This window comes from Marmota monax, unplaced genomic scaffold, assembly GCF_021218885.2.
Source record: "Marmota monax isolate L192 unplaced genomic scaffold, Marmota_monax_Labrador192_F-V1.1 WCK01_AAM20220418_F8-fsc00061, whole genome shotgun sequence".
Classification (NCBI taxonomy): Eukaryota; Metazoa; Chordata; class Mammalia; order Rodentia; family Sciuridae; genus Marmota; species Marmota monax.
The window spans coordinates 8,421,237-8,445,783 of NW_026695230.1; the positions used below are offsets into that span (position 1 = coordinate 8,421,237).

General features: G+C 40.0%; 1 protein-coding gene across 7 annotated transcripts in view; it reads left to right on the plus strand.

Annotated features, from left to right (window-relative positions):
* Nucleotides 1–1,170: 1,170 nt before the first annotated feature.
* Sergef (secretion regulating guanine nucleotide exchange factor) overlaps nt 1,171–24,547 on the plus strand; it is a 224,670-nt gene continuing 201,293 nt past the window's right edge. For 3 of the 7 annotated variants that reach the window (XM_046438347.1, XM_046438348.1, XM_046438353.2), the window contains exons 1-7: nt 1,171–1,258; nt 5,167–5,302; nt 6,491–6,646; nt 12,388–12,482; nt 15,758–15,818; nt 21,390–21,503; nt 23,767–23,829. In XM_046438347.1, coding sequence (XP_046294303.1) covers nt 1,196–1,258; nt 5,167–5,302; nt 6,491–6,646; nt 12,388–12,482; nt 15,758–15,818; nt 21,390–21,503; nt 23,767–23,829 — 688 coding nt within the window. In that variant the 5' untranslated portion in view covers nt 1,171–1,195. Of the gene's footprint in view, nt 1,259–1,303; nt 2,646–5,166; nt 5,303–6,490; nt 6,647–12,387; nt 12,483–15,757; nt 15,819–21,389; nt 21,504–23,766; nt 23,830–24,547 lie in introns of those variants that run through there. The other 4 variants (XM_046438351.2, XM_046438349.2, XM_046438352.2 and 1 more) reach the window with 4 other exon arrangements.

The following is a 24,547-nucleotide window of genomic DNA, read 5'->3' on the forward strand; positions in this document are numbered from 1 at the left end:
ACACTGGTTTCTAGACACCTGTTTTATAAGTTCTGCTTTGGCTATCTTCCACCTCACTTTATAATACAGAAGTAATTGGCACTTATTGCCTTGGGGACTCAGCCAAAGCCGAGAGAGGAAGGGTCCAACTTTTACATTCCTGAAAGTACCCCCCCCCAAACATGGCATATAGTTTCTACACATCAAGGTCAAGAGAATGACGACCACATTGCCTCTCTAAAGTCTTATTACCATCACTGATGTTCTCAAGATCCACAGGCTGGAATGGTAAAGGCCAGGGGTGGTAGAAACCTTAAGGAGTGGGGAGTGAAAAATCAGGAAAGGCCTGGGGAGAAGCTCACCTCTGAAACACTTTCCATGGGCTCCCAGCCACAGGGTGGTAAGGGCTGGAGGCCTGTGTTAGCAGAGGGTCAAAGGTTACTGAATGTGACCCCATTTGTTCCCAGATCCTAATCCCATATTCCTAATATGTACTGGCACATTTTCCTTCAGGAAAATTTTATTTATTTAACTTCCACAAGCAGTATGACGGTGTTTCATAAAAGTCGTTTTATATGAAAAATCTTTGTTGGAGGAAAATTATCTGTTATTAACCATCAGAATTAGGGCAGGCCATGCACAAGCAAAGAGGGTGGGAGGTTGCCCGCAGGAATAGACGCCAACCAGACTCAATTCAGCTGCGAGGTGAGAGTCCCCGCTCTGTTCCGGGAATCAAGGGAAAGAACAACGCAGGACACCAAGCTCTACCAAAAATCTTCCTTCGGCTTTGCAAATGCATATAAAAGCAGGGCACCACAGTTCAGCGATCACACAATCCCGGCCCAGACACCCCTTTGGGTTGTGTGGGATTCCGAGGAGCTAAAAGTGGAGCAGCTTTGCCAACTGTTGAGCGTAGTGCACCTGTATGGAATTATTACTACGAATAGAGGATGAGAGGGCGGGAGAGACAAATGGCAGGCACCCCAGAAGAAAGGGGCGGGGGAATGGCTTCGAGGAACCTCCTGGGCTGCCGGGCCTGGCGGGGTCTGGTTGGTCCGCAACTGGTCTCTTGGGGCGCGCGAAACTACCACAGGTCCCGCTCCCCGGCCCCGCCCAGCCCCACCGCGTCGCCAGCCCCGCCCCCGCGCGGGGTCTCCGCAGCGTCAATCCTGCTCTGCGCCAGCCCCTCCCGGAAGCGCCGGCGGAGCGTGCCCGCATGGAGCGCGAGCCGTGCGCCGCCTCGGAGGCCGACCCCGCCGCGCCCGCGCTCTTCGCTTGGGTACGTGACTCCGCCCCCGGGCTTGGGGCGGCCCTAGGGGCTCTCAGGCCTGAGAAGTGGGGGTGTCCGCGTGGGCGGCAGAGGGAAAAAGGGTCGGGGGCCGAGACAGGATTTGGGTTGGAGGATTCTGGGCTGGGTTTGAGGAGGCACGGGAGCGAAGGGTCTTAACTGGGCGATTTAGGGGCCTGCTGGTTATGGTGTCGGGACTTGAGGGGCTGAGGCGCTGCGGGAGGAACCTACTTCCAGGTCTGGGGGTCTGTTCTTCCCAGGGCCTCCCACCCACTGGGTGGTAAGGGCTGGAGGCCTGTGTCAGCAGAGGGGCAAGAGTTACTGAATGTGACCCTGGCCAGGAGAGCTCCTGGGATGCCTGCGTGGAGGCCCGGGTGGAGAGAGGATCGCCCCGTCTCAGAGCCCACGGGGCCACCTGTGCCGCCCATCTCGGGTTGCCTGGAGGGTGGAGGGCCTTCCTTATCGCCACCATAGCTAGCGGGAGCATCTTTTGGATGTGAGGCCCGTGGTGTGTGGCAGCACGCTAGGCGCAGACCCTGCTTATTTGCGGATACCCTGCTGCGACCACAACTTGCCAGTATTGGAGGCCAGGGAGACTGGGCTGGTGTTGGCTTGATGCGAGCCTTAGTGAGACCTATCTTATGTGTGTCTGAGGATGCTTTGTGCACGGAAGCGTGTGGCATGCATGCATGCACAGGAGCAAAGCAAATGTTGAGTCTTGTGGTTCTTGCGAGTACGCATTACGATTGTAATGGCAGGTACAATTTCCTAATATTAATCTCCTTGGCTACAGTGTGAGGGGAAGCAGTGAGACTGTGAAGTACCTCTCTTGGTGCCTGGCACCTTGCAGGTCTCCAGCAAATATTTGTTGATTAAAAAAATGAATGAATGATAGGGCTGGGGTTGTGGCTCAGCTTGCCTATCACGTGTGAGGCCCTAGGTTTGATCCTGGGTTTAAAAAAAAAAAAAAGATGAATGAATGAGTCCCTGTGTGGCAGCCACATGTTCTGGTTGTGAAAGATTCCAACTCTTGTATTGGGGAGGATACAAACATACATACAACACATGTATTGGTATTGAAATCAGCATTTATTGACTGATTTAAAAAAATAATTATCAGCCCATGCCTGGCACTTGTTGAATTTAAGGCTGCAGTGTGGCAGAAGGGAGAGGGTGGTGTGGCCTGTATGGCTGACTCTCTGAGGTAGCACTTGAGCTGGGGATGGAGATGCTGTTTCTGGCTTTTTCACATCAGGAGACTGATGTCTGTGGACAGAGGAAATATCTGATAGAAAAAGCTTTTCATATATGTTCTTGAATGTACTGAAATAGAAATATTATTGAAATTCACCTAGCTCCCGTATTTGGAGGGCTGATGGTATGTTCTAACTGTTTTGAAATCTTTGTGTGCATGTATTAGTTTCCTTAGGCTACAATAACAAAATATCCTATACTGGGGGGGTTTAATAGAAATTTATTTTCTCACAGTTCTGGAGGTTTCAAGTCAAAGATCAAGATGTCAGCATTTTGGTTTCTTGTAAGGTCTAATGTGGCTTTTTCTTTGTGAGCATCGCTGGTGTCTCTTACAAGACCAATCATATTGGGTTCAGGCTCCACCTTTATGATCTCATTATTTAACCTTATTAACCTCTGAAAAGATACTGCCTCCAAATACAGTCATATTCTGAGGTATTAGAGATTAGGGCTTCAACATAAGACTTTTGGGGATCGCAGTTCAGTCCATTACAAGGGGATTTACTTTAGGGGTGTGTGTGAGAGAGAAAGACGAGAGTGGGGCGTGTTTGGAATGTAACGGATACAAACAAAGATGGAATTAAATTTTCTTTCATCGTTTTAGTTTGGGTTTAGGGTATCTTGCTACATTTTACAAAAATTGGTACCATATTCGGAACCCCAGAATGCTCATGTCTCACTTTTCTCATGTTCAACAGCCTGCAAGTCTGGTTATGGGACAGCACGGAGATCTGGGGCTGACTAAGTCCTGTGCATTATACTTCTTACTGTGCCTTTGATCTGACCTTTCCTAGGTGGGGACTTATAGAGCCTTACATTCACTCACCATATAAATAATGTACATCTTCTCTAGGCCAGCACAGTTTCAGATACAGGGCAAATAGTGTGCAAAACAAAGTTCTGCATCATAGAATTTACTTTTTAGTGGAGAAGGTAGACAGAAAACAAGTAAATATATGCTATACTGTCAAGGAGTGATATGAAGAAAAACAAAGCAAAAAAAAAAAGGTGGTAAAGTGCTATTTTAGATAGGGTTATATAGTTGACCTCTCCCCCTGCCCCCCTTTTTTCCCCCTTATAGACAAGAGTAGGGTCTAGTGAAAGGAATGTGGAATCTAACCTATTGCCTACTCAGGTGTATAACTATGGAAAGTTACTTAAGCTTCCTGAGTCTTAGTTTGTTTATTTGTAAAACCTGAGTGATAGTGTCCTTCTCCTTAGTTGCTGTGAGAGTTAAAGGTGAATGCCCAGTATGAAGAGTATTCGTTGTTTGGAATTTGTATTGCCCCTGAGGACCTCAGGGACCTGTGCCCCTGCCATGTCTTATTCTTGCATCCTATAGTTCTTGCAGCCCAGGATCACTGTGAAGATTTTGTTTTATGTTTCGCATGCATTATTTTAAGTAACTTTTCTTTGTTTAGGTGAATTCAAAAACAATATATTTAGAAGCTTTTACTATCCCATATCCAGGAAGAAGCAATGTAGAATAGATAACTAGAAAAAAAAATCATAAGAATTTCTGAAATCTTTTTTTTTTTTTTTTTTGGTACTGGGGATTAAACTCAGGGGCAGGCACTCGACCACTGAGCCACATCCCCAGCCCTATTTTGTATTTTATTTAGAGACAGGGTCTCACTGAGTTGCTTAAATTTTGCTGAGGCGATCTTCCTGCCTTAGCCTCCCAAACTGCTGGGATTACAGGCATGTGCCACTGCGCCCAGCCTGAAATCTTAATATGATTTTCCCTGTAGGTCCATGATCCCTTATCTTTAATTCTGAAAACCCAAAACTTATTGGACATAGGCTATTTATAGGCTGCAAAAATATTACTGTTTTGGTTATGGAATGTTGCCCTAGAACTTTGTAGCAGAATATATGATATATATATGTATATATATATATATATATATATATATATATATATATATACCATCTTGCTTTTAAAACCTGTAAACATTTTTTCTGAAGTATATTTATTGCAAGGGTTTCAGATTAGGGATTATGGAATTTTATTGTGTTATAACAACAATAGACATGGCCTACTAAGGGAATCTCTGTTCCCTCATAGGAATCTTACCATGTGAATCTTGGGGTCACAAACATTGTACTTGGAAAGACCCCTGGAGATCACTGTCAGCCTTTTTCATTGGACAAATGAAATAATGACACACCTTGCACAAAATCCTTAGCTAACTTTGATTACAGAAAGTTGTTGCCAGTTTTCCAGTGAAGTTGGGGGGAGAAACATCAAGAACTAGTTCCAGAGTATTTTCTGCCCAGTTTGTTCTCGTCTCCCCCTTGTTTTTCTTTCTCTAGCTTCCTTAGGTAATTAGTTTTTATCATGAAGAAAGCTCTATGCTGTCTCCCAAAAGCAATACAGGGGTGTTGGGGCATTGGAAGGGAAAGGTGAATATTATCATTGGGTAAGTTGTGGATGCAAAGTATCCCTCTTGAAACTGTTTCCTGAGGCGAGCGTTGCCATCTTAATGGGGGTTGCATGTAAGAACCCACATTTTAAGAATTAGTGAGCTGTTAACCATTGTAGGCTCTGAGAGGATGTCAGAGTGAGGAAGATTGGGACAGGTAAATAGACACTGACAATATGGTTTTTATATTTTTTCATCCTTGGCTTATTTTATCCTTAGGGTGCAAATAGCTATGGCCAACTTGGCCTTGGCCATAAGGAAGATGTGCTTTTGCCCCAGCAACTGAATGACTTCTGTAAACCTGAGTGTGTCAGGAGGATCACAGGAGGAGGGGGCCACTCTGCAATTGTCACAGGTGATTTCCTTCAAAAGTAGATAGCTACTCTTTCTTAGGACATTTTCCCCTAGGCTGTTATGTTGCCATCTTTCAGCCTTTTGTATTTTGCAGAGGAGAACATTTTTCTGAAAGAGCCACATAACCATTGGAGAATCCTAGGTGGTTAGAGCTAGAAGAACTTCAGAGATCTTCTGGGCCACCCCAGATCCACCACATTATACAAATGAAGTTCAGGGAGGAATACTGCTTAAAGTCACAAGGCTAATTAGTGGTAGAGTTGCAACATGTATCATATTTTATACCATGTGTTATTATTTAACTTTCACATGAATGAGAAATCTTTGCGGTTTGATTGAATATTCCTTGAGAGCAAGGATCTTGCTAGATTTCACAGTATTTAGGATAGTACTTACTGAGTACTATATGTGTTACAGTATTGCAGAGGAGGGCATTTGCAGCTGGTTCAGAATATGATCTTGGAATCAAACTACCTGGGTTCAAGTCCAGGTTCTATGATGGATTAGCTGTGTGGCCTTGGGCAGATAATCTTTCTGAGCCTTGGTCTCCTCATCTGTTATGGGGGGATAACAGTGGTGGATGAAGAAATTTGGTGAATTAACAGGGCTACATTATAACTTTCATGGATCTTTGGCACTTTGTTTTCATGGACCCCTTCCTCTATAAAGAAATATTGAAAATTACATCTTATAAAAATATATTTTACAATGGTATTTGTGTAAAGATTAATATAATCCAGACTGGATTTTGTGTTACATATGTATTACTATTATATAATTTGTCTTCGTTTTCAAACAATTTGAAATTAAATCATTCTTATGGACTTCTGAAAGTATTGTGGACCCCAGATACTATATCTAAAGGATGAATTGACCTCACACATAAAGTTCTTAGAACAGTCCCTAGTACATTCTAACTATTAAATGAACATTGACCTTCTTGTTATAGTTGCTGCTCCATTTTGAGGTTGATTGGCCTCTGCTCCAGGACTAGGAGTTTCCATTTAGATACTAGATTTGAGATCCTGGACCCTATGTCATTTGTCTTCAGAACATGCATGGGTTATTAACATTAACTTGGGAGAGAAAAAATTATTTATCTTTGACTTCAAATAGCGAATCCCCTTTGCTCACTTTGGTAGTTGTGATTTCTCTTGTGTACACTAGCACCAAAACCTTTATTTTGCAGATGGAGGAGGCCTTTTTGTTTGTGGCCTGAACAAAGATGGGCAGTTGGGACTTGGTCACACAGAGGATGTTCTGTATTTTACCCTCTGCAAATCCCTTCTTGGATGTCCTATCCAACAGGTGGCCTGTGGCTGGGACTTTACTATTATACTCACAGGTAAGTTCACGCCTAGATAAATTGTTATCACTATAAAGACTTTGGAAATTTTGGATTGGAACCACCATTTGACCCAGCTATCCCACTCCTCGGTTTATACCCTAAGGACTTAAAATCAGTATACTACAGTAATTCAGCTACATCAATGTTTACACCAGCTCAATTCACAATAGCTAAACTATGGAACCAACCTAGGTGTCCTTCAATAGATGAATGGATAAAGAATATGTGGTATATATATTCAATGGAATATTACTCAGCTTTAAAGAAGAATGAAATTATGGCAGTAAATGGATAGAGTTAGAGAATATCATGCTAAGTGAAATAAGCCAATCCCCCCAAACCAAAGACTGAATGTTTTCTTTAATATGCAGATGCTAATTAACAATAAAGCGGGCAGGGAACTAGAGAAGAATAGAGGTACCTTAGATTCGGTAGAGGGAAATGAAGGGTAGGAAGGGGAGGGAATGTGGGGATACGAAGGATAGTAGAACGAACAGACATTACTTCACATATATATGTGACTGTATGACCAATGTGATTCTATAACATGTACACTCAGAAAAATGAGAAATTATATCCCATCTGTGTGATATATCAAAAATGCATAAATGCATTCTACTGTCATGTATAACTAAAACAAACAAACAAAAATTCGAGTGAGAATAGCGAGGTGGTGGTGACTGGTGATAAAATGAAAACCTCTTTACTCAAATATTCTCTCTGGTTGCCCTGGAAAATTGCAGAGTACTTTTATAAAGAGAGTTTCAATGGTAAAAGAGTCTGGAATTGGGCTGAAAAACTTTGCAAAAGTCTGGGAATGGACTAGATCGCCTTTGGTGGCCACTTCCTGACCCAGAAGTTCTTGGTAGTTGTGTGCCTGGGCTAACTGGTCAGGAGTGCCAGTTAAGGGTTATCATGGGGGAATATGCTGGGGAAGTATGAGGAAGTGGAGATTGTCACAGCAGTGATGGCAGCTTTTTCCCACCATGGGATTTACACACACACACACACACACACACAGATATGGTTGGGCAGAACTTTTGGTTTTTGAAGCTAGATGACAATAGAGTGTAGAGGGGTATGGTCAAAGGGTAATAGATAATGTTCATGGGAGCAGCTGGTAATAGTTACTTTGTCAGTTGACTTCTCTGAAACAGTTTTGACTTCTTTGTTCAGCTTTGCCCTTTCTAGCTGGACATACTGGATTTAAAGGGCCATCTATAGTTTCTGACCATTGTCATAGTCTTCTGGCACAGACATCTTCTGACCACGTCACTCTTCTGCCCTCTTAGAGGGTCACTTGCATAGTATAAATCCCAAGCTTTTTTAGCACATGGTCTTCTATAACTGTTCCCTACTTATCTCTGTTGCCTTGTCTCTCATTCTGCACAATTCCTATCTTTTATTTCTAGGAATACCAACAAATCCATGCTTTTCTTTCTGTTTGGAACAGGTTTACTAGTCTTTCTGATGAACTTATCCCATCTTTTATGACCTACTGCTCAGGTGTCACCATTTCTGTTCTGTAGAGGGGTTCCATAATATGTGTTGCATTTGACAGTATTTATTAGAATCTAAATAGAAGGCTGGGGATGTGACTCAGTGGTAAGTGCTTGCCTACTATGGAAGAGGCCCTGGGTTTGATCAGCAACATACACATCACATATGCATCCTTATATATGTAGAATTTTGAATAGTAGTTATCATCTGCTGCTGTTTATGAAGTGCTTATTGTGTGTCTGTGTCTGGGTTGTAGGAGTTGATAGATAACACTGTTTCCTGCTCACATTTGGAACCAGTTGTGAGAAAGGCACATGGCAGTCAGAGTGGGAGATCTATCAGCTTTTTACTCATCAGGCTCTGGTGGGAGATAGGCTTAATTAGGAGGACAAGTGGTTCTCATACTCCTCTGGTTCAGACTTATTTTCCCACTTCCAATTCTAGGCCTTTCCTACAGGGGAAACCCTTACTGTATGTCAGCCTAGAATGTCTGAGAGGAAGGGGCTAACCCACACATGTCCTGTCTCTTCTCCCAGACTCACCAATTGGTTAGGTGACCTTTTGTTCCTAGGAAGCAGTGATTATGGGGAAGGGCCAGGAGAAAGGTCTGGAATGTTATAATAATTGTTATAGTCAGCTTTTGCATTGTTGTGACCAGAATACCTGACAAGAACAACTTGGAAAAGTTTATTTGGAGCTTGCAGTTTCAGGGGTTTTAGTTCATAGATGGCCAATTCCATTGCCTTGGGCCTAAGGTGAGGCAGCACATCATGGGGGAAGGGCCCAGTGGAGGAAAAGTGCTCAACTCATGATGGGATCAGAAAGGGAGAGAGAGAGAGAGAGAGAGAGAGAGAGAGAGAGAGAGAGAGAGAGAGAGAGAGAGAGAGAGAGAGACATGTGGGGGTGGGGTGGGAAGGGGATAGGGAAGATATATCCTCCCAGGGAATGCCACCAGTGACTCACCTCCTTTAGCCATGCCCACCTGCCTACATTTATCACCCAGTCATTCAAACTAGAATGGACTGATTAGGTCACACCTCATAATTGAATCATTTTACCTCTGAGTATTCTTGCATTAACAGGAGATTTTGGGGGTCACCTCATATCCAAACCATAACATTCTGGCCTATGGCCCCAAAAGTTCAGGTCCATCTCGCAATGTAAAATGCATTTAATCCATCTCCAGTAGTTCCATAGTCTTAACATTACCCAAAAGTCCAAGTCCAAAATCTTATCTGAGATTCAAGGCAAACTGCTGGCTGTGAGCCTGTGTAAAAATCAAAAGCAGGTTTTGTCCAATATACAGTGGCACAGAGTAAACGGTCCGATTTCAAAAGGGAGGAATAGAGGTATAGAAGGAAGGAATGAGGCCAGAGCAAGACTGAAACCCAGCTGGACAAACTAGTCCCATAACCCTGCCAGTAACTCTGCATACAGCCTCAAGGACTTTATGTACTCTCCTGAGGACTTGGGCAGTTCTTGCTTTGCCAGTTGTAGCACACATGGGCTCTCTTTTAGCCTGGCTTTCTCTACAACCAGTGGCTTTTCTTGACAGACAGTCCATGTTACTGACTTCTCTTAATTCCTGGGGTCTCCTTTCCAGCTTTGACTTCACCTTCACAGCTTCACACATCATCCTGTCAGGAACGATGTATAGGGATCGTGACTCTACTGCACTTTACCTGTCCTCTCAGACTTTCCTTTGAAATGTTGGTGGAAGCCTTCATGACCCCTTAACTCAAGCATCCTGTATTCCTGTAGAACCAGCACCATGTGAATAATGCCAAGGTCTGGGCCCCCTGGTGTCATGGCTGCTGTGGCCTTTGAGTGCTTGTGTGTCTCAGCATGGTGAAACAACTTCTAGGCCGCCCTGTGCAATCAGGGTACTACCATGTTCTCTTTGCAAAGGACTTTTCCTTTCTAGACCTTGAACCTGTAATGGGTATGGTCTTGCAAATTCTTGAGATACCCTACCCTCAAAGCATCTTTCCTATGGTCTCTGTGTGAAGTACTTACCATCTCTTTAGGGGTTATAATCTCTTCAACAAGCACATCTTCCTTGACCTTAGCTTTACATGCACTTTTTGGGCCAAACTGCAAATTTTAAAAATTCTTTGGTTGTTTTCTGCTCCCAATTCTCACCGTAAACTTGGCTAAACGCTGCCAGCAATATCTATGCCATGGACTGAATACTGTGTTGCCTTGGAATTTATTCTGCCAGATTAATTAGTCTGTCACTTTTAAATTCAGGCTCACACAAATTCTCAAGACACGGGTTCTTTATCAGAATATAACACGAGTGGCATCTAGTCCAATTTCTGAGACAGTCCTCATTTCCCTCTGAAACCTAATGAACACAGTCCATGTTCCTGTTGGGATTCTGAGATCCTACAAGAATCACCCATTAAGCTCTGCTTATAATATTCTAAAAATTCCCAGCTTTCATCTTTTTTTTTTTTTTTTGTGGGCGGTGGGTACCAAGGATTGAACTCAGTGTGGCTCTTAACCACTGAATCACATCCCCAACCCTGTTTTGTTTTTTATTTAGAGACAGAGTCTCATTGAATTGCTTAGCACCTTGCCATTGCTGAGGCTGGTTTTGAACTTGTTATCCTCTTGCCTCAGCCTCTTGAGCTCTGGGATTACAGGTGTGCACCACCGGGCCCAGCTCATCTTTTTTAAAAAAAATTTTTTTTTTTTTTTTCCAGTTTTTGATAGACCTTTATTTTGTTTATTTATATGTGGTACTGAGAATTGAATCTAGTGCCTCACAAGTGCTAGGCAAGCACTCTACCATTGAGCCACAATTTCAGCCCCAGCTTGCATCTCTAAGCTTCAAAATTTCTCCTGCAAACCAGCTCCAAAGGCTTTTGAACCACATGGTCATGTTAGTCATAGCAATGACCTCACTTCTTGGTACTGATTTTGCATCACTGTTGTGAGAAACACACTCACCTGTCCAAACCCAGAGAATGGATTGAGAGACAAGAGGTATAGAGAAAGCAAGGCTTTTAATGACAGTCTTGCAAAATTAGGTCTGTGTGAGAAAGCACACCCAGAGCTATTACAATCAGCATTTTATTCCATAGTTTGCAATGCCCCTCCCCCAGTTCCTCATTGGTTGAGTACTATGGGGTGTACAGTCTTCCTGAATGTTGCCTAGGTTTTACTGTCTCCTATTGGGTTATTTAAAGAAATGTACCTTTAATTGTCCCCACTTCCCTTTGTTCTATTGTGGTAGGAAGGCCTTTTTGGGTTGAATGTATCTTGGCACATACATAATTTATCTTTGTGGGTTAGGCTGACCCCTTCACCCTACTTCCTGTTTGTGAGGGGGAAGGAGCTGTGAATTTGTCCTACTCTGGTTAACTGCTTTTAACTTTCCACTCGGCTCTCCCCTCTAGCTGCTTTTCTTTCATCTCAAGTAATTTTATATTTAAGGCTAAATATTGTATTCTGAAAATGGACAATTAGACTCTCTATTCTGAGACCAAAATACTTGAAAATAATAACTTAGAGGAGGAAAAGCTTATTTTGGGTTAATGGTTTCAGAGATCTCAGTTCCTAGACAGCTGACTTCATTGCCCTGGGCCTAAAGCAAGGCAGTGCATCATGGGTGCCAGGCCCAGTAGAAGAAAACTGCTTGGCTCATGGTGGGATCCGGAAACAGAGAGAAAGAGGGGGGTATGGAGGGAGAGGGAGAGGAAAGGACCCACAAGGAACATACCTCTTTCCACGGAATGCCCCCAGTGACTTGTCTCCTCTAGTCATGCCTGTCTGCCTACAGTTACCACCCAGTCATTCAAACTAGGATGGACTGATTAAGTTACAGCTTTCATAATCAAATCATTTAACCTCTGAATTTTCCTGTATTAACAGGAGATTTTGGTGGATATCTCATATTTAAACCATGACAGTGATGGAAATGCTGTCACATGGAAACCTGAAAAGTAGGGAATAGGTACCTTCTCATTCCAGTACTAGGTGCTAGCCTGTGTTCTGCACAGATAATCTGCCATTAATGACAGAGTGTAATAATAATCTATGTAGAACACTTTGCCCAGTGCCGCGTACTTTCACTCCTAGATTAATAACAGCAGGGAATTGGTTCTGAATGTACTGAAGCTTGGCATCTCTATGTTTTTTTCATGTTTTTGCATTTCTTACACTTTAGTATTCACCCATTGTTCACATGTCTCACTTTATAGATTTGCAGTTTATTTATTTGTATTTTGCAGAAAATGGTCAAGTTCTATCATGTGGATCCAATTCCTTTGGCCAGTTAGGAGTCCCTCATGGGCCTCGAAGATGTGTGGTTCCCCAGGCCATAGAGGTGAGGATATCTAATATGGGAGGATATCTAATATTGCTTGTGTCCTGTTAAAGTGTTTCCAGTCTATTACAGTTATCCTTACCCATAGAAAATCCATGGAGTAGCAGAATTTGAGCTGAAAATAAGTGTTTATGGGAAAAAATTAGTTTTGGGGGAATTGATGTTATGAGCAAAAAACCCACACCTCTGGTTAATCCTTATACACATTATAAAGTTTTATAAACCAAAATAATAAAGTTAATATACCCCATAAGGATAATAATGACATTTTAAAATTCCAAGATTAGTAATAATGGGAATTATGTGAGAGATAGGTTCAAGATAAAAATGACTTGCCTAGAGACATTAAGCTAAGCATTATAGGCTAGTGCTATCCAATAGAAATATAATGTTAACCCCATATGTAATTTAAAAATTTATAGTAGCTTTGTTTAAAAAAGTAAACAAAATTAATTTTTAAATAATAGCTTTATTGAGCTACAATACATATATCATAAAATTTACCCTTTTAAGATATAGAATTCAGTGGTTTTTAGTGTATTCTAGATATGAGCAGCTGTTACCATAATATAATAATTTTAGAACATTTTCATCACCATCTAAAGAAACTACTCAGTAGCAGTCACTTTCTATTTTTCTGTCCCCCAGTCCCTAGTGACTAATAATTTATTTTTGTATGCATTTGCCTGTTTTGGTTGTTTCACGTAAGTGTAATTGTACCATATTTGACCTTTTGTGTCTAGCTTCTTTCTGTTCATGTGATGTTTTCAAGTTTTATCCATGTTGCAGCATGCAGGTGAAATTAACTGTAATTACTTTGAAACTAATCCAATGTATCCAAGTTATTATCATTTCAGTGTGTCACCAATATAAAATTTATACTTGAGATATTTTATACTCTTTATTTTGAACTAAGCCTATGAACTTTGGTGTATATTTTTTATTTAGAGTATATCTCAGTTTAGTCTAATCACATTTCAAGTGTTCATTGCCTACATGTAGCTAGTGACTTATACATCAGATAGTACAGTGTGACACAGGCTCTTCTCTCTCTCTTTTTTTTTTTTAACCTTTGTTTTTAATCTGGCTAGAGATTGAACCCACAGGTGCTTAATCATTGAGCCTCATCCTTAGCTCTTTTTATTTTTTATTTTGAGACAGGGTCTGACTAAGTTACTTAGAGCCTTGTTTAGTTGCTGAGGCTGGCCTCAAACTTGAGATCCTTCTACCTCAGCCTCCCAAGCTTCTGTGATTACTGGCATGTGCCACCAAACCTGACTGAAACAGAGCTTTTGACCCTAGTTCAGAGCTCTTTTCACTGCCTCAAACTTAAAATGTATACTTTTGTGAAGTTTATATTTTATGTGATCACAAGATAAATATGGAATTTTTAAAGAAATATGCTGAAAACTAAAATAAGTTCACCACCCAAGCTATTTAAGAGTGGAAAATCTCTTTTCTTTGGAGAGAGTTTAGTCCTGTTCCTATCATCGTGCTGAATTGAGTTGTGATCTGAGATGTGTTATTTGGGGGTAATAGTTCCCATAGTATGCATACAAGTCTAGGCTCTATATTCCCTGCTGTGGGAAATGTTATAGCTCCCAATTGCAAGTAGATGGCCTTGTAAGAACCTACATATAAGTCATAATTAATTTAGCTTAATTATAATTCATATAATTAAAGAGGACAGAGGAACAAAGGTTAAAATATATTGGATGACAGAAAGAAAAATTAAAAGGAAGGTATATTCAAGTTTTATCAGCAGGAAGATTTGCCCTTCTCCAAGGCTAATGTGATTGGGGACTCCACTTAAATAGTAAAGTCTCCAGAATAAAGAAGGCCAGAGCTTTGTCCTCTGTGCTGATCAGACTGCCTTTGGGTGTTGTATTCTGTGTGGATTTGGTGCTTAGGTAGTGGGCATAGAGGTATATAAGACTCAGGTTCTGCCCTTGAGGTCCCCAAAGAAATACATTATGGACTTTAAATAAACAAATGTGATTAAAGCCTCCTGTGGTAAGTGATTGATGCATTTACAATTCCTTTAAGAGAAAGAAATAGAGCCAACCAAAGCATATTTATAGGAGAGAAACCAGGAGGGAGAGAGAATTTGAAGCTCAATGATAGCTGGTGGAACTGGGGATATTTTGCTTAAAGAAGAGATCTACATTAGTTATTCATTGTTACATAGCAAATTACCCCCAAACCCAGCACCCTAAAACAATAATCATTATTCCATTGTTTTGAGAGTCAGGAATCAAGGAACCACCAGCTGGTTTTTCTCGAGGTGTCAGTCAATATCAGCTGGTGTATACATGGTCTCTGAAAGAGAAACTGTCTGGCAAACCCATTTCTAGCTGTCTCATAGGGCTGTTGGCAGGAGGCTTCAGTTCCAGCCATGTGGGCCTCTCTAAAAGACTATTCAGACATGGTAGGGAGGCTTCTCCCAAGAGTGATTTGAGAGCTGGAGATGCCAGGCAGGAAGTCTCCCTGCCTTTTATCACTTCATCTCTGAGTCACTTATCTCTTCCTTATTCTTTTTATTAGAAGTGTGTCACTAAGTCCAGCCCACACAGGGGAGGGGAATTAAGCTCTACATCTTGAAGTGAGTAGTATCAAAGAATTTGAGGACCTATTTTTAAAACCACCACAAGATGTCTTAGAGAGGACATGACAACTGTCTTCAAATATTTGGAAAGCATTGTCAGAAGCTACAGGCAGATAGATTTGGCTCCACTGAAAGAGAGAAATGAAACTCTGCAGAGATGGAACAGGCACCTGGGGAGGTTGTGAGCCCTGTGTCACTGGAGATTGGTGTTGGGCAGGGGTTGGATGACCACCTGCTGGAGGAGTTTCTAGCATTGGAGAGGGATTGGACTAAATCAGAAGTGGGAAAACTAGAACATAGCTGTGCCCATTCATTTTTGTATGTTCTATAGCTGTTTTCATTATAGTATCAGAGCAGAGTTGTGCAACAGGAACCATGTTACCTGTAAAGTCTAAAATATATACTATCTAGTCCTTTTAGGAAACATTTATTAATCCCTGGACTGGATGACCTTGAAGGTCTCTCCCAGCCCTATGAGGCATTGTGACATATTTTTAAAGTGTTTTTTTCTTTTAAGGATAAATATAGAAGTATTTTTGGGTAGAATTGTTGGGAGAAGAAGGCTAACGCAGCCGGACACATATTGAAGACCATACTGCATTGTATTTGGGTATAAAATACATAAAATTCTGTAGATGGATGATCTAAGTCCTTTTCTTTGTTTTGACAGCTCCTGAGGGAAAAGATTGTTTGTGTTGCTGCTGGACTGAGGCATGCGTTAGCTGCTACAGGTGATCATTTTGCCTTTATTTTCTAAATGCACTTTAGTAAGGAGGAACTGAGCTTTAGGAGAAAAATGCTTTAAGGAGTATTTCAAAGGGTCCTCACCTGTTGTAGTTCTGATTAAAAGGAGGGAATGTAGGGCAGAAGTCATGTAGGAAAGCCTATAGTAGGAGGAAGGAAGGAAAAAAAAAATTTTTAATTCTAGGTATGGTTTTAAATTTTTCTTGATTTGATTCATTTAGTCATTACAACCAGGAAGTGATATGAGTTGAGTTTTTACATGTGACAAAACTGAGGCCCAGAGAGGTTAAAGTGCTCGTGTAAGGTTATGTGTGGTAAGATGGGAAGAGGTAGAGCTGGGATCAGAGTCTGGGATGGTTGAAATTCCAAGTCACATTGTCTTCTCAGGGAACTGCGTTGCCTTCCTAGCAGATTTTAATATGTATTAATTTCAAAGCTTGACATGAGCTTGTTTCCTGTACCATGAGTGGGTGATAAAGACTGTATGTAAGTGAGATGGAGAAGGGAGACAGCATGTGGATTTTGCTTAGACCCTGGGCATAAAGGTAAATAGAGTCAGGTTTTTCCCTAGGAGTCCTAAAGTTTACAAATACAGTGATTAATGCATATACAGTTCCTTTAAAAAAAAGAGAGTTCGGACTGGGGTTGTGGCTCAGTGGTGGAGCGCTTGCCTAGCATGTGTGAGGCCCTGGGTTCAATCCTCAGCTCCACATAATAAATATAATAAAGGTATTGTGTCCAATTACAACCAAAAAATAAATAATTAAAAAAAGAGAGCAACCAGAGCATATTAAATTTTTTTTGATAATTGTAGATTAACAATATACCTTTATTTTTATTTGTTTATTTTTAAGGGGTGCTAAGGATCAAACTCAGTACCTCACACATGCTAGGCAAGTACTCTGCCACTGTGAGCTATAGCCCCAGCCTCAGAGCATATTTTCAGGAGAGAAACTAGGAAGGAGAGAGAATTTGAAATGCAGGGATGGGTGGGAGAACAGTGACCCTTTGACCTTTTCTCTTTTATTTTTCCGGTCACATTCCTTTTGTCCTTATGCACAATACTAATTAGTGGTGGCAGACAAGCTTCTGTGCGTTGTCCAGTTGTAGAGTGGAGAGAAGAGAAGGTGGGGAAGGAAAATTCAGTGCAGCACTGTACTGATCATCTCCTACAGCTTAACCTTGATCATATATTTTTCAAAAAGATTAAAATTATGTATATTGATAATTGTAGATTTATATGCAATTATAAAAAATGAAATAAACCTTATGTGCTGTTCTTCTAGTTTTCCCCATTGTAACATTTTACAAAATTATAGTGTATACTCAGCTAGTATATCAACATTGGTACAGTCAAGACACAGAACAGTTCCATCCTCATAAGGGTCTCTGATGTTGCCCTTTTACTGCCACATGCGCTTCCTGCCTGTCCCCATTTCCTTCTTAGTCCTTGACGAGTACTCTTCCATTTTCCATCTTTATAATGTTTTCATTTAAAAAATGTTATATAAATGGTATCATATAGTGCCTAATCCTTTCTGAGGTTGACTTTTTTCAATCAGTACAGTTCCCTGGAGATTCTTCCAAGTTATGTGTACCAATAATTCACTCTTTTTTATTGCTGAGTAGTATTCCATAGTATGAATGTATCACTCACTATAATAGCCTTCCAGGGATGCTGTCAAAAATGCCACAGACTGGGGGCTTTAAACAACATAAATTTATTTTCTCACCATTATGGAGACTCAAAGTCCAACATCAATATGCTGCTAGAATTGGTTTCTGGGGACGCATCTCTTTCTGGCTTGTAGATGGCCACCTTCTTGCTGTTTCCTCATAGCATCTTTCCTCTGTGAACTTGTGCAAAGAGAGATTTCCAGTGTCTCTTTCCCTTTTTTATAAAACCACCAGTCCTACTGGATTAGGGCCTCCCATATGATATCACTTAACTTTTATTTTCTCCTTTGGGTCCTCTCTCCAAATATAGTCACATTGGGCATTAGGGATTTAACATCTGAATTTTGGTGGGACACAGTTCAGTCTATAACAATAACTGTTAAATCAATCACTCATTGAAGAACATCTGGGTTATTTGCAGTTTTGAGCTATTAAGAATAGCGCTACTATATGCATTTGTGGACAGGTTTTATATGAACATAAATTTTCTTTTCTTTGAAATACATGCCCAGCAGTATGATTGCTGAGTTGTATGGCGGTGGTTACACTTTTATAAGTAGGTTCTTCTCTTAGAAATCATCAGGGCAAGAGAATTGCCTGTCAGTACATTTCTTCCCTCTTTTGTACCAACTTTCTGTAATTGCCAGTCTTTACGTTTTTAAAAAACAGCTTTATTGGGCTACAGTTGTTATTCATATGTAATGTGTACAACTTGATGGATTTGGATATGTGCAAATAACTGTGATGTCATCACTATCATCAAGGTCACAGACATATCCAGTACCTCTCAATGTTTCCTTGATGCCCTTTGTTTTGTTTGTGCGTGCGTGTGTGTGTGTGTGTGTGTGTGTGTTTGTGTCAAAAACACTTAACGTGAAACTTACATTCTTAGCAAATGTTGAAGTGCCCATTACTGTATTGTTAACTACAGGCACTGTTGCACAGCAGAGTCATCTAGCATAGCTGATGCTATATACCCTTGAACAACAACTCTCTATTTCTTCTGCACCCCTTGCCCCACCAACTACTGTTGTTCTTTATGCTTCTATGAATTTGGCTATCACAGATTCCTCATAAACATAGTATCATGCAGCATTCATTCTGTATCTGAATAATATCATCCACATTCATTCACATTGACACAAATGACAGGATTTCCTTCTTTTTGTTAAGGCTGAATGATATTCCATTGTATGTATATACTGCCACTTTCTCTATCCACTCATCTGTTGATGGCTGCTTTGGTTGTTTTCATATCTTGGCTTTTGTATGCAATGCTGTAAAGAACATGAGAATACAGCTATTTCTCCAAGATCCTGATTCCAGTTGTTTTGATTATATAGCCAGAAATGGGATCCCTAAATCATATGATAGTTCTTTTTTTAATATTTTGAGGAACTGTTATATTGTTTTTTTGTTACATGTGCACCATTTTTCATTCATAATAACAGTGTATTAGGCTCTAGTCTCTTCCTGTCCTCACCAACACTTTTTTTTTTTAAATAATAGCTTTCCTAACAGATATGAGGTAAAGTCTCACTGTAGTTTTGATTTGCATTTTCCTGATCATGAACGATGTTGAATGTCTTTTCATATACCTGTTAGTCATTTGTATGTCTTCTTTGGAGAAATGTCTGTTCAATTCCTTTGTCCTTTTCAAAATTTTTGCTATTGAGTTGAAAGAGTTCCTTATATTTTAGAAATTAACCCCTTATCATACAGATGGCTTGCAAGACATTGATGAATATAATTGCTACTACTTATTCATTCTGTCGAGGCCTCTTCACCACCACCATCTAATTTGTAAATATTTCTGCGTGTATTTCTAAAAGATAAGTAAGTACTCTTTTTGAAAATGTTGCTGTACTACCTTCATCAAACCTAAAAAAAAAAAAATAATTGTAATATCAGTAAGAATCCTGTTGGGATTTAAATTTTTCTATAACATGTTTTTATGGTTTTTTGAATTGGGATCTGTTAAATCCATGTATTATAATTGGTTGATATATATTTCAAATCTCTTTAAAAATGTATTTGTTTCTTTTGAACATTTATGCTATGTATACTTTGCCACATATAAATGTAATCATATAGTATTTATTCTTGTAAGTGGCTTACTTAGTATAAGGTTCTCAAGGTTCATCCACGGAATAGCATGATAGCATGTCAACATTTTTTTTTTTTTTTTTTTTTAACTATGGATTGAACTCAGGGCCGCTTAACCTCAGAGTTACATCCCAAGCCCTTTTTATTTATATAGAGTGGGTCTTGCTAAGTTGCTTAGGGCCTTGCTAAGTTCCTGAGGCTGACTTTGAACTTGTGATCTTCCTAGCTCAGCCTCCTGAGTTGCTGGGATTACAGATGTGCACCATCTTGCCCAGGAACGTTTCTGTACTTTTTAAGGTTGATAATACTCTATTGTTGTGTGTTTGTGTGTGTTTATCCATTCATCGGTCAAAGTGTGCTTGAGTTGCTTCCATGTTTTAGCTATTGTGAATAATGCTGGTATGAACATGAGTGTTCAAATGCCTCTTCAAGATCCTACTTTCAATTCTTTTAAATGTATACCTGGAAGCAGAATTGCTGGGTAACATGGTAATTCTATTTTTTCACTTTTTGAGGTACTGTTGTACTGTTTTCCATAGCAGTCACATTATTTTACATTCCCACCAACAGTGCACAAAGGTTCTCACAGGTTCACTAACACTTGTTATTTTCTGGGATTTTTGTTTTGTTAGATATAGCATCCAAATGGTGTGAGGTGGTTTCTCATTGTGGTTTTGATTTGCATTTCCTTAATGATTAGTGATGTTGAGCATTTTTTCTTGTGTTTAATTGGCCATTAATGTATCTTCTTGGAGAAATGTCTATTCACGTTCTTCGACTATTTAAAAATTGGGTTTTGGTTTGTTTTTGATTGACTTTTTGGAGTTCCATATATATATTGTGGATATTAATCCTTTATCATTTATCTGAAAATCCTTTTATTATGTAGTTTTTTTCTCTTTGAAATTTATTTGTTGAGGGGATTTTTAAGTTTTATTTTACATAAATTTGTGCTTTGTTTATATTGTGCCTATACTTTATTTTTTCATTAAGCAAACTTGTCTGTTTACTGCCCAAGGGACCACTGGTTATAGTATGCTTCCAGAGGAATAGACCTTAATGCTGGTGTTGGATTATAGGTACAATTGCACACATCTGAGTGTAGGCAAAATACATGGATTTTTTTTGTGTATTTGTATTCAGAATATGAGATGCAGTGGACATGGTAATAAAAGCCCTCTCATTGAAATCATGATTATTAACCTGTCTCAAAGTCATAAATATTTATTTATTTTGGCAATGGAGAATCTTTGAACTCATCTTGGTGTGTTGGGAAGGACACTACCTTAGGAGAGCTGAGTCCTGGCTTCTTCTTTGTGGTACAAGATCCCCATGTGATCTTGCACAAATCACAATCCTCTCTTAAGGTCTCAGTTTCCTCATCTAGTAGATATGAGGAATGAGCTTGATGATCTTCAAAGTCCTTTCTATTTGGCTTAGAGTCTGAGTTATGTTCTCAGGCTAACCCTGAGCAAGGTACATTCTAGTGATTTGACTCAGGAGTGTCCTTGAATTTTTTGGATAAGTTTTAATAAGTTTTACTATATTGAATTTCTCTTTGATAGTCTTAGATTGCCCTGACGACTGGAATTTTGATTGGTTTGGAGGTAATCCCTGTGACCAGTGATTGGAACCCTTGATGCAATTGAGCTTCTCCATAATACTCAGGTTGACAGAGTGAATTCAGAATTTCCCATAGTAGTGAGGTTCAAAAGGCAATTTGGTCTTATCCTGATGTACATTTTCTTTATTTTCTCTTCTGCTCTTTTGGGAAGTGAGTGGCATCGTGTTCCAGTGGGGGACTGGTTTGGCATCATCTGGACGATGGTCATCCCTCAGGCAGACTCTCCCATTATTTTTGACAGCAAAGGAACCAAGCAGAGTTACAGGTGAGGCCCTTATTTATTTTTTGTGAGAAAGTAAGAGACATAGACATGCAGAAAATGGGTAAATGGTTTTGTACTTTTGCTTTTTCTTTATCTATCTTACTCTCTCTATTAGTTGGTATGATAGTCTTGTTGGGATTTTTGTGCGTCCAGTAAAAGTAACCCTCTTGGCTGCCAGAGTTTGGGTCCTGTGGAGAGATAGATGTAAGTCAGATAGAGATCAAAAGATGGAGAATCAAAGGGTGGAGATCAAAATGGTAGCTCTAGAACTGTTAAAAACTACTTGGAGTAGTTTTATAATGAGCCTGTAAATTCTGAATTTTAGATTGAACTTAATCTACCAGGCACTGTTTCCTCAAAAGGACCGTGGGCTACTTTTCACATGCCTAGTTTCTTCTCCCAAAAGGGAAGCAGGAGTGAGCAAGGATGTAGAGAGGACCAGGAATGCCCCTTTAGGGAGTTCTCTACATGAAAATACGAGGAGTAGGTGATAAGTGTTCCTTTTGCTCATAGGTCTGTTGGTTGATCTTCTGTTGGTCATTTGGTCTATAGAGGCTTCTCCTCCTCAGCCTCCTTCCTTCCCTCTTTTCCCGCCTCTCTCTTTGAGCTCTTATTCTCTGTTTTCTATTCTCTTTGTGGGCCTTTGTCTCTCTATATTTAGCACCACGTTTCTATCTCCTCTTCTGACTTTTGTGACTCTGTTTACTGCAGGTTGGTTGTAGGAAAACCTGCAAGAGACCTGAACAAAGGAGGGATTTTTGAGGGTGGTGGAAATGTGTGTGGAAAGAATAGGAAAGGGGAGCTGCTGTGGGAGTGATGTACCTGAGTGTTGGGATCATTCTGATTTTTCTAAGTTCTAGAGTGTCTCTCAGCTGGAGCTGGGGTTAGATTTCTGATGCCAACAGGTTCAGTTGGGAGGGTGTGCTCAACCCTTCCCAAACCCTTTTCTTTTTTCATCAAGGTGTTCACTGCTCCCTAGGTATTCCCTGCTTTCTCATGACCTCCAAGCCTGTGGGCACACTGTTTCCTCTACCTGAAATGCCTTTCCTTCATGCTCCTTTTGGGAAAATTTCAAGAATTTTTCAAGGCCTAGCTGAGATACAGCTTTCTCAGTAAAGAATCTTTCCTCTTTTAGCATCCATTGCATTTTCTTCATAGGCAGGGATTGTTTATATGTTTTCTCATATGCCAAGGGTTATGTGCATTTAAGGGTCAAGAACTATGTGGCATTCTTCTGTATTACCACAGGACCAGTTACTAGAAGGAGTAAAAGTTGTTTATTTTATTTAACTGAACCTATTTAAGGTCTGCTTGGAGTAACAGTTTAGATTGAGAGTTGATTTGGGGAAGTTTTCTGATGAAAAATTAGAATGAAAATTAACTTCCTGCCTTCAAAGTCTTTCACTCTTTATTCTCCCATCGTCACCCTGTTTTCACAGATTCTGGAGCTAGATCCTTTACTGTCTCCTCTTCAGTTTGCTACTAGTAGCCCAGGTTTCCTCTCTGGTGAATGTGGCTGGAAATGTCTTATATCATTCCACAGGATACCTGAAGAAGTCTTTTGTGAAGATACTAATTAAACAGAAGCATCAGAAATAGAGTTATGGAATAGACTGCATTTATTTGCATGCTAAATCACACGTTTCTACAGGTTTTCCCAATTTCTAGAAGGGTTGATTGGGATTCTACCTTGTCAGTAAAGGCAGTGGAATTAAGGAAGGAAAAATACTAGATTTGGAGATGGAAGTCTAGTTCAAGTTCTGGTTCTATCTCTGTCTTGAGGAGGTCTGTGTTTGTATTTACATCCTGCATATGATAGTAGCTGAATGTATGAGATGTCATTGTTTCTCACACAGCAGACAGAGCTAGGAAATGTACACACACACATACACACACACATTTTTACACACATAAGCCTATCTATTTCTAGAAACCATTAATTTACACTGATTTTTCTATTACCAACTAATACCAGAAGCTTGTTTCTAGCTTTCTCACTTTTCACATTTGAACCTTCCTTTCCTCTCTGGTATTGAGGAACCTGTCTTCTTTATTCTCAATATATTTACTTCTCTATTTCACTCCCTAGTAGGTTCCAGTCTCCCACCGTGTAGCCATCTTCTTGGCCAGTGCTGCTGACTCACACCTGCCCGTGCTGGCTGAGTTTCTCCTCACACCTAGGTGGTGATGGCTCACGGTCCCTCCTCCACCCAGTTTGTTCTGTTATCAACATAATTCAAAAGAAAAAAAAATTTTTTTTTTGTAGGCCTAGAGAATTCTAAAGCAATATGTGTTCTTGCTGGCTCAGACCACTCAGCTTCATTAACAGGTAGGTACCAACTCTTTCACAGTTTAATATGCCATTCAGAACTTTGTGAGTGATGGCCTAGAGTGTTGATATTTGGATACAGAGGGAAGGTAATAGATTTTAAAGCCAGAATTCTGATGCCCCCACTGGTATAATCTTATGCAGATTATTTTACCATTTTTTGTCCATTTCCTTATCTATAAAATACTTTGTGGGTAATTATGAAAATTAAATATGATAATGTTAAGCACTCACATAAAACATAGGCTTACTTCATTTTCTTCTGAGTTTGCTTTCTCAATTAAACAAGAAGGATGAGAATATCTTCTCAGGGTAATTGCAATGGTTAAATCATATAATGAACAGTAAATTTATATATAGTCATGAGTTGCTCAGTGAAGGGGTTACCTAATCCATTTCTATGTCTAATATAACTAAATGCTATCTTTCTATACTTTCTAGCTGTTTAGTCTCAGACTAACCTATTTTATTCATCTATATCTTTTTAATTTGTTTGTCTCTGTTTTCTCTATTTTGTTAACTTACATATATATATATATTTTTTCTTTCATCTATTCTTTAACTTAAGTACCTATATATAAATAAGCCTACAAGTTTTATTCTCTGATCTGCTTTATATTATTATGTATTTTCCTATTTCATCCCTTTATTTCTATCTTTTCCATATCCATTTTTCTATCTAATATATTTTTTTTCTCACACTATAGTTTTCTATCTG